The 10,791-nt window shown below is 42.2% G+C and overlaps 1 protein-coding gene across 2 annotated transcripts in view; it reads right to left on the bottom strand.

Moving 5' to 3' along the window:
* The window catches only part of CHN1 (chimerin 1), a 29,949-nt gene that overhangs the window by 14,885 nt on the left and 4,273 nt on the right, over positions 1–10,791 (bottom strand). For both annotated transcript variants that reach the window (XM_009082263.1, XM_009082262.1), the window contains exon 2: positions 1,876–1,960. In XM_009082263.1, coding sequence (XP_009080511.1) covers positions 1,876–1,960 — 85 coding nt within the window. The remainder of the gene's footprint in view (positions 1–1,875; positions 1,961–10,791) is intronic.

The raw sequence follows: 10,791 nt of genomic DNA, 5'->3' as shown, positions 1-10,791 counted from the left end.
CTGTGCCTCACCTCCAGCAGTGTCTGCCCATTCCTGCCAGCTGAGGCTGTGCAAGCTGTCAGAGCCAGAAGCTTCATCCTGCCCCAACAGCTTGCTGACACTTCAGCAAGCATGGTCATACATCATTTTAAAATACAAATAAGATCATAGAGATTACTGCAATCTACCAACAATGACATGAAACCTTACACAAGACAGAAAGCCCTAATTATAGTTTCTAAACCTATGAAATCATCTAATACACATATATTCCTCTACACTGCAAGGAGGAAAAAGGACACATGCAGTATTTATTACCATTCTCACAAGGAGGAAAGAAAACCAGATTTTGGAAGCTTTTGGAAATCCACAGTTTTGAAAAATATGCATAAAACCAGAAAATCTGCTCTACTCTAGTTAAAAAACCACAAGGCAATACAAAAATCATGAGCACTTTGGGTTTAACTGTAAAAGTATTGGTATTAGTTAATTCCACAGTGCCAAGCAGCATTGCAAACCTGTTTGGTTTCATTTTTTTCTTTATAAAAGCTACACAACATTGATCTGAAAAATCTTAAGGCAAGGAAGTAAGACAGCACACTTACTGGCTGAAGTGTCATCAAAAAATGACTACTTTAATCATACAATAGTTCACAAACAAAATTAAGCTTCCTCTTTCTCTTCCATCACTGTACACCCTGTGTGAAATCAACAGCAGTAAAAAGTACTAAGAACCTTCACTCACAAGTGAAGGATGTGGCCGCAACCCTATATTCTTAGCAGAGGGAAAATACTGAGAAAGGAAATTACATTTTACATAATAATTTCTTAAAACAGAGCTGCACTCTCTAATCCATCCTGGGCAATGCAGCCTACTGATAATACTAAAATATTGCATTCAAATAATGATGGGTGAAGAATTTAAAAATACTTCAATCCTATTTGGCTAGAAATTGTTTTAAATTCCACATTACTTTGCAGTTCTGTGATAAAAAGCCTTCTTATTTGCTTGAGACAAGACTTCAGAAAGCTTTAGACAGAGGAGATTTTCTTAAATTAGCTTGAAAATTCAGTTTCCAGGGCAACGTATGCAGGTCTTCGTACATCAACATCTCTTTGCACCATTTTTATAAATGTGGCTGCTTGCTAGAATGTCATAAAATACTTTTAAAATAAACTATTTTGATCACTTTGATCCTCTTTTTTTTGGTGCCTTTGAAAAAAGCTGACTGCCCTTTCTTGTCAGAAGAATCTTATCAATAAAACTGTCAAATTCTTTTCCTTCAGGAAGGCTTTATCCCAGAAATGCCTGCAGTGACACCCATGCATGTAATACATTTCTACCAGCACCTGAATGTTTATGTAACATTTCAGTAGGCATCCCTTATTCATCATCCCTTTTCTTCCTTTCTTTTCAGTTTGCAAGTAGGAGACATGACTTTGGGTCTATGGCATGCTGGAATTCTGCTGGTTTATATTTAAAATTAACCTGGATGTCTGTCACAGCAGCAACATGCAATTTGCTGATGCTCACCTTGCACATGGAGATCTTCAGTGACTTCCTCACACCTATCAATACACAGAATGGTACAAAAGAAAGAAAGCTAACTATGCATCTACTTACTTTATCCTCCATTCTAAAAGGCTGAAAAAAAGTAATCCCTTAATTATTATTATCATTTCCTCTCTGTGAGCAAGAGATGCTCTGCATCACTGCAGTGAGTTGATGGAACAGGTACCTGAAACCATGAGCAGTAGAGTGGATACTCTTCCTTCTCCCATTTAACAAGGGCCAGATTGCACCCTTGCCCTGCAGTGTTAGGGTGGAGCAGGCAGCACATTGCACAGTGACAACATGAGGACTGTCTTAGGAAAAGAAGACTGAATGACTGTTACCTGCACATTTTACTCCCTGAGCAATGAGGCCCCACATGAAGTTGGCACAGTATTCACACCAGTGTGGGCCCCTGAACGTGTGCACCTGGAAGACAGTAGCAGAAAGGAACATTACAAAAGATGACACAACTATTTCACAGATGTCAGTACCAATGTGGCTAAACAAGGCAGAATTCCTCTTCTTTCAAGGCACCATATGCAGTTGCTGAAAGCTTCCCTTTATCACTGCAGGAAAAGAAGAAAGGAAAGTATGAAAGGTTTAACTGTCGAGACTTTTGCAGATCTGTGGGAAATGGGAGTTCCCCATTCCAAACTGTCCAGAGCAGCAGTCTGGGTCTGTGGGGGTCTGTTCCCAGACCACGTGGGGCAGAGGAGCAGTGGCAGTGCACAGGCCTTCTCCCGACTCTTGACACCCCTCTGTCTGGGCAGGGTTTTGGCCACAAGGTGAGGCTTTTGCAGCAACCATGCAAGAGCTCACCTCTCAATTTAAAATGTCTTCTGCTGTGCCCTCCCCTCCATAAGGTACTGTGTGAAATGCGTAGGGGGCTGCAAGATTTCACCTCGGGCAGAGGGAGTCCTGCCAGGCAAAAATACCAGTGCTACACAGAAATACTGCAAACGTGCTTGGGGGCTGTCCACTTTAGAATAATGCTAAAAGGAAATTAATTCTCTTCATACTAATGCTACATATTGAAAATCCAAAATGGGAAAAAAATATCCACTGAACCAGGAAAAAATTAAAAGCTGAAGAAGAAAAAGCCCCAACACTGCTCTCATTCCTGGCTCTCATGCTTGTTACAAATCCTGCAGCCTCCATTAGCTGCTTCTGATTTTATTCTGATAAAGTTCCTGCTGTAGGAAACCACAGGATTATTTACAGAGAAAACCATTACTTCCTTAGCCAGTGTAAAAGGCTTTGAGCCTCTATTTAGAACAGACAGGCTGACAAAAAAAAGCAGTAACTGATGATCATAAAGAAATGAAATTTGCAGTGAAATGCAGTAAAAATGCCTTAGGCTAAAGTCCCTCAGTTCTCCAGAGTTCCTGAGCTGGTATTGGAGCAGGCAGTGACCTCACACACGTGCACTGCCCGGTTGGATCAGTGTGGAGCAGAAGAGAGAAGGAGCTGGTGGAAATGTGTGTTCCTGACATCCACACAGAGCTCTGGTTATAAACAGTGAAGGCAAAGTGGCCTGAGTGAGGTGGTTAGCTCCCCTACACCACTGACAGAAGCAGCAGCTGGATCACAAGCTGATACCCTGACCAAGTGACAACCCTGCAGCTCAGACCACACTTGTTTCGGCTGTGGGAAGGTCTGCAGCCTTCTGGGTGTTTGCTGCATGTAAGGTAGACTGCTGTGCCAGTCTGAAAAGTCACTCTTGAATTCACCAAGTAATTCCCGTGCACGTCCGTGCTAAGCCAGGCTGCTGACTGCCTCGAGCCTGTGCTGCTGAGCATGGCTGGAGGAAGTGTAAGGGTGTGAAGTGAGGCTCAGGCTGCCTCGCCACAGCACCCGCTCCCACGCGCCTTCTGAAGGGGTGATGTGCTCTCCAAGCTGTCCTGCAGCTCCAGCTGACTGCGACAAAGCAAACAATGACAAGACTGTCAGCAGCTGTAATCTCCATTTTCTTTTTTCCTCTCACCACAAAGAGATTTTTCACACCACCTTCTCTGTTACCCACCTGCACTACCCACATCCTCTTGGCTTTCTACCTCAGCCTTGTGGGGTTTTTTCCAGGTTTTTGGCAGTGCTCCCTTCCCAGAAAAAGAACATTCTAATATCCTGAAGCAAAACACTGTGCTTTAATGCCTGCAGGATTAACAGAACTTTTTCAAGGAAACAAAAAAAAAAGCATCCTTTCAGACACCATCTTTTTTTGGGTCAAAGGAACATTCATCCCCAAACCCACTTATTTAAAATATTTCTCAAAATTCCTGCTCAGAAAAAAATTGTAACAAAAATGACATTTCAGAAGTTTGAGCAATAAATTCTTTTAAGAATCCTTTTTAGTTTTATAGGTTGGCAGGTTTTGGTGGGTTGAGGGTTTTTTTTATGGTTGGTTTGGGCTTTTTAGTATTTTTAAAAAATATTTCAGATTGCAAAGGAATTTTGTCTTGTTCTTTGAAATGCTGTAATTTTAACTTCTTTCTTTAGGCAGAACAAGAACAAATTCTGACACACTAGTATTTCTTTCTATATAAAAAGAATTATATTATCCTACCCTGTGCCCCGCTGGTTGCTGAGCCCAGTTTCTCTTATGTGATCCACCTAGATACAAAAAAAATTGCCTTTCTACTACAGCCAGTTCCCCTGACATTACCTTGGCTCTGAGGATTTTACATGACTCATCACCAACTTAAAAATGACAAGGACAAAGCAGACTTTCCTCTTCCCTACCAACACTGCATGTATTGGTCACTCTTTATACAGCCAGGATTGACTCTGCCCTTCATTAACCATTAACACTGTTCTCTCATCCCATGCAGCCAGGGTTCATCCAAATACCAAAATGCTTTTCCATATCATCAGCTGGAAGATTTATCCAGAGTCTGCTCTGCTTTATGCTGCCCCATCCAAGTGACTCTTACCCATTACTCTGATTGCAATCTCAAAACAGATTAAAAGGTGAGGATAGGTTTTTCTGTGTCCTATAATGCTCTACCTTGCTTCGTCCTTTAGCTAACCAGCAATCCTTACAAGCAATGGGGAGGTTCTCTGGCAATATTAATTAGGAGGCTCAAGGACCATAATGCCCTTCTACCCTTGGTGTACACAATCCTGTAAGATCAGCTCTGAAGCCTCTTTTGGGGTTTCTGAGCAGTGCTGTCTTTTCCCAGAGCTCAGTGGTGCCAGAGCATTAATCTTCCCACTACCATGGAGCGGAACTGGATGTCTAACCCTGTGCTGGTCTGAATACATCTCTGGAAATTAAATCAGACACAAGAACTGATGCCAGAAAACACTGAAAATTTGGTCTTGTGAGATCAGAACAGCTTCTAATCTTAGTTCATCCTGCAGAGTGGGGCCTGGCAGCAAGCTAAAAAGAAACACCTTATCATCTCTTTCCTAGTTCAAGAGCCAGCACCTGAAAACAATACTGCAGCTATTACATGACACTGTTTAATACAGCACTCTGATTTTTATATTTAATTCCCCATTCTAAAAAACCTGCCAAGCAACTTGCTTGTTTTCAGAACTAAAAGATGCTTTCCAGAAAAATTTCTAAAAACACACCCAGCAGAGTCCCAGAGATCCTGACTTAAATTACAAGGGGTTTCTTTCCCCTTGTAAAAAGAGCATCTGCCATATGCAGATTTTACTGTCTTATAAAATGTGAGAGAGCAGGATTGCCAACTGTGCCTTTATATGTCCCAATCCTTCCATTCTCACTCCCACCCAAAACTTTTCTCTCTCTTTCCATAAGGCTTCAACTGGGAGTGATTTATTTTTCTAAGGAATGTGGAAAATGAGTAAGGGGGAAAGCAAGTTAAACTGGTTTTAATCTTAATTTGTAAAGTTCCAGGGGAAAAATATCAATTCAAAAGAAAAACCTAGATAATTTTAAAGGAAAATACTTGCTTCAAATACTACATAAAATACTACTACTAAGCTGTCTGGCAAGTCTGAGGTACAAGGAGAGTCTCACAATGCATTTACACCTAGGCATTTCTATTTTGAACTCTGTTGCACTGTCAGCAAGGTATAATAGACAATTAACTACATAGAATAGTTTTTTGCTTATACACAGGGAAAATAGATTAATTCCTGTCACTAATAAGTGTTATAGAGTTTCATTTATTTTTGTTTTGCATTGAATTAAAATATTTCTTAGAAAAAGAGACAAATTTTTTGGAAAACCAAATAAAAAATGATCCGATGACTCCGACAACAGATTATACCGCAAGTGTGAACTCCTCAAGCAGATCTCTCACCATTATTTCTCAGGCTCTATAAAGATCACTGTTGAAATTAGTTACCCGTATATCTCATAACTCCACTTATCTTTATGCTTTTAGTTTTTCCTAGGCAGGTGTTCAGCTAGCCTTGATTGCTATCTGAAAACCAAGAATGAGCCAGCATAAACTCCTATTCTTAACTGGGAGACTTACATTATACCATTTGTCAAGGCAGGGAGGAAGAGAATGAGGAAATATCAGCAAAGAGCTGTGCAAACATGAGGGGAAGCCACGAGCTCACTTGGTCCGTTCAGCCTGGAGGAGACTAAGGGGACATCTCATTGCAGTACACAACTTCCTCATGGAAGGAAGTGCAGCGGCAGCACTTACTTTCTCTCCGGCAGCCAGTGACAGGACCTGAGAGAATGGTCTGAAGTTGTGTCAGGAGAAGTTTAGGCTGGAGATCAGAAAATGGTTCTTCCCTCAGAGGGTGTCTGGGCACTGGAACAGCTTCCCAGGGCAGTGGTCACAGCCCCAAGCCTGACAGAGCTCAAGGAACGTTTGGACAATGCTCTCAGGCACAGGGTGTGATTCTCAGGAATGTCCTGTGCAGGGCCAGGAGTTGGACTAGATGATCCTCAAGGGTCCCTTCCAACTCTGAATATTCTGTGACTCTGTGATATAAGACAGTGGATCAACAGAGCTTTAGCAAAGCCACTAATGTGAAGAAATCAGGGGTGGATTTCTTAAACTATGGTTATGGAAAATCAACATGGAGCACAGAAAAGAGAAGTCTTTGTGACAGTAGACAAAAAAGCCTTCCTTTGTTGAGAGGCTGCTGCCATGGTCTCCCTGAACACTTGCTCCATAAGGACCCTGCTCCATACAGAGCAGCTCTTCCACACAGAACTGCTGGTGAGAGTAACACAGTTTGGAAAATCCAGGAATTAACATCTGTGTTGGGGTGAAATACATCAACTTGAAAACAGATGGAAAACGATATTGCTGACCTATCCTCTCGAGCTATCAGAGTCCTACACTCTAGGCAGAAGCCTTGTTGGTGCTCGGAGAGGAGACCAAGTTCACCAGGGACTGAATAGATGGCACACCCCCAGCATTTGCACCACACGGTGCTCCAAGGGACAGTTCTGCTGGCTATACTGTCTTTCAGACAGGTTCCCAAGAATGATGGGACACTGCTGATGGAGACTGTCACCTCAGTGGTCCTAGCTGATCTGCAATTCCATCAAGTGAATTCTGCCTGCTGGGACTCTACCAAGCTTTTAATTGGATATGGGAGACACTGTAAATCTCAATTAAAACGATGAACTCAGCCTGTATTATTAATGTCTGTCTTCCCTGTCACAGCTGATTTTATCAGGTACTGAGCACACCCAGGCTGGCACTCAATAGGCATGTCCTTTTCATCCATCCCTGGTCCAGACAGAGATTGCCTGGATGTGAAGGATACAGAAGAGATATGAGTGAGAAAGTCAATCAACTCAACCATCAGTTTGGGCAATGCTTTGATTTAATCCTTGTATATATTACGATGATTAGATAGTGCCTCTAAAACAAGGGCCTCAAGCAGTCCAAATATTCTAGCACGCAATATTTCTCCTATGAGGCAAGTATTGCTGCTGATGAGTAATCTGAGAAGTGAGAAGACTGCCATGACAACCCACACGGCAGAGCTGTATCTGTAAGATAATTGCTTTCATGTGAAGGTGTAACAGAAATGAACCTAACTGAGGCCATTGGAATACACCTTCTCCAAAACTAGAGCTGACCTTGCCTTGCCCAGCTGGGGTGTTAACCATGGGAAGGCAGCCTGCGACGACCCCGATGTCCAGCAGCTCTTGAGAGGGGAGATGGTGGCACAATGCTGCATTGTTCAGAGCATAGGGTATAAATAGCATCATTATAGCCAGTGGGTACACTGACTCGAATGTGGAGCAGGCCGACCTCCCTCCAGGTCCTCACCCACTTGGAGCCAGAAGCACTGTCATGTCTTGTTTACTTTCTGGTTTGCACTGATGGTGTCAGCAGAGATGGGAACAACTGGAAATTGAGGTTAGGTTGTGCTCTATGAGAGCCAGGGCAAAATACAAGAATAGCAGGTTGTTGGCTTTTATTTTTGCTTGTAAATTGAATTAAAATGGCCACCACCTTTTTTCTTGAAATTGATATCTGGAAACAGGAACATTTTGCATTTTATTCCAGGTGCAAGTTACTTGATACATGTGTCCATGCAAAAATAAATATCTGAAATTAAAGGTGAAAATTGAATTATTCCTTAGAATTAAAATTGTATTTATATACATACCATATATGATATACTCAATGATGTAAATATAATATATGTAATGATGTAAATAGAATATAAACTCCCGAGAGATTCCTAAAGAAATGCTTTTGCAATGATGCTAAGGCTGACATGGAGGAAAAGCTGTTGATGATGGGAGACTCTAACAAGCTCTGCAAGCTTCTAGAGGCAAAGTCCCAGTCCTCTGCAACACAGTGCTTCCTAGCTTCACCAAAGAAATGAGCTGGTCTGGTTTTGGGCTATGCACATGGAAGACTCACAGGATCCACACCCTGGGGGCTAATAAAACTATTGGTGCAGTGGGAAGAAATTTCAGGTCAAATATATTAAGGGATTAGAAAAAAGGCTTTCTCTCTCCTTTTTAACAGAGGCGAAGCCGAATTCAGGCACTAGCACTAGGAAAACAGAAAGGGTTAAATAATATGCTATTTGGAATCTGCCTTGGAAAAGCCCTGGCTTTTTGAAAAAAAAAAGTAAAAAAGTAAAAATAACGTTGCATAAATACCTTAGGAGACTAAAATCTATCAATGCCTAAAAGCTTTTCTGGCTTGAACTGTCTTATAACACACTATGAGTTTCAGAAGCCAAAGCTAATGAAGTCTTCTCAGAAGTTGTGTGGAAGGTTTTCTCCAGATATTTTCCTTGCCTTTGAACAATTTTTTTTCCCCTCAAGTACTAGGAGTCTAATAGAAACATCAAATTTCCTGAGGTTTTCTTATCTGTGAGAATGCACAGCAACTCTCCCTAGGGACTGTGCTAGAAGCACCCAGCTCTCTCTGAATATTCATTTGAGTGAAGTGGCTCAATTAAAGATGTTTTGAAAACATGTTCAGTGCCAGGTCTGTTCCTAATAAAAAACCCCAGCAACCCCTTTTCAATGGAACCAGATTGATTTACCCCAAATCAGCATCTGCCCCAGTTTTCAGAAGATCAGAAATAGAAACGAGTTCATGTTAGAAGTCACAGAAAAATGGCTCTGCTTAATATAGTAAGAGTTTGTTATAGTTTCTGCTCTTTTCACAGCACTTATTCTGCACTTTCAATCTCCCAGTTTCCCAGTGTTTAGGCATGGCTCTGCTGAGCAGCTCTTGTTAGAATAAGACCAGGCATGAAGGTGATTTGCTATGACTTTTTACACTAGCAAAGCACCTAGCATAGATACAATGACACTGGTAAAATCTGGGCCAGGGCCAGGTGAGCTGATTTGCTTCAAAGAAGCAATACAAGTTACACCAGCAGAGTAACTCTTGTTAAAATCAGCAGTGTCTCCATTAAAGTGCTGCTTGAGTCTGCCTATACTAGCAAAGTCTTTCCAGTAGGGACTGGTCCTCATCTGAGCCTTTAATTCCTGTGCATATTTAAAGCTATATTCTAGCTCCAGTTACTTCTGGAAAAGCACACTGTCTCTGCTCTGGAGCTCCCCATTCAGCCTTTCAAATGGGTCACCCTCAAAGAGCAAGCCAGGATGTTGTTTCAGTCGAGGAGGGACAAGAGGCATCTCAACAAACAAGGCTCATCAGCATCTTGGCTGACTTAGTTTAAGCAACTATAGAAAAACACCTCTCCTCTCTGGAAGAAGTGTTGGCTTGAAAGGGAATTATGTTCTGCATGTTTACGGATTCAGCAAACAGCCTTGCAACTGTTATTTATTACAATTAATTGACTGTGCCGTCAGGCATTAGTAAGATAGTGACTAGGAAACAGCATGACAGTACCAAGTGCTGCACAAAAAGATAGCAAAAAATAGTCTTCTGGAGACATGGCTATTTTGTGAAGTGCAAGAGAGAAATGAGACAATATCCTAGGGAAAATGATGCATGGAAACACAGATTTCATTCTAGTCCTGACAGGCATGGACACCTTCTTGCTTCAGTGAAGCACCACAGCACTAATCTAGGCAGAAGACTGGGTTTGTGCCTTGGACTACCAGCAGTTATGGAACACCTGCAGGGTGTTCGCTGACTCAAGTCATCAGGAGCCAGAGGTGTCTGAAGGAATACCTGTAACCAGCCAAGAGGGCTAAGAATTCCTCAGGGACCATGAGTCACCAAAGCTGGAGGGGAGTGAAGACCTTCAAGGTGTTTTGTCCAGGCTTATTTTAAATTTGCCAAGTGATGAGGTTACTGCACTGACTAACAAGTTTCACTACCCAGGAGATTTCTTGCTGTTAATATCAAATTTTCACTTTCCTCTTCCTATTATGCTGTCGTTCCCTAACTCCCAGCAAATGCTCCTCTTCCACAACTGCCCTCCTTACCATTAACATTTTTCAAGCATAGTTTTATTGTTTTCTCCAACCCCACACAAGCAGGCAAATGAGCAAGGTCAGTGCCCAAGTCAAAGCACAGCACCAGGTGGTATGGAGGTACAGAGGATATTTCATGCCCGGTAGGGATGGATTTGGGGCAGGAGATAACTCATTAGGTATACCTTCTTTTTTATCAGCAAAAAACTACGGGATGTAAAGGTGAGATGGAGAGATGAGAAGATGCAGAGCAGGAAAGTGCAGAGGACTGAGCAAGGGAAATCCTGCGTGTTCACTACCCCAATAAAAACTGCCTCGCTGGAGAGAGAAGATGGGCTAACCTTAAACCCACCTCGGATCACCCTGCTGTGTAAATCCTTTGGCCTAGAGCATCCCAGCCCAGAGCTCCCCCGGTCCTCCTCTCAGTAACCAACCCGGAGTATCTCAA

This window comes from Acanthisitta chloris, unplaced genomic scaffold (assembly GCF_000695815.1).
Source record: "Acanthisitta chloris isolate BGI_N310 unplaced genomic scaffold, ASM69581v1 scaffold36079, whole genome shotgun sequence".
In the NCBI taxonomy this organism is placed as follows: domain Eukaryota; kingdom Metazoa; phylum Chordata; class Aves; order Passeriformes; family Acanthisittidae; genus Acanthisitta; species Acanthisitta chloris.
This window is presented reverse-complemented; position numbering and strand designations above follow the sequence as displayed.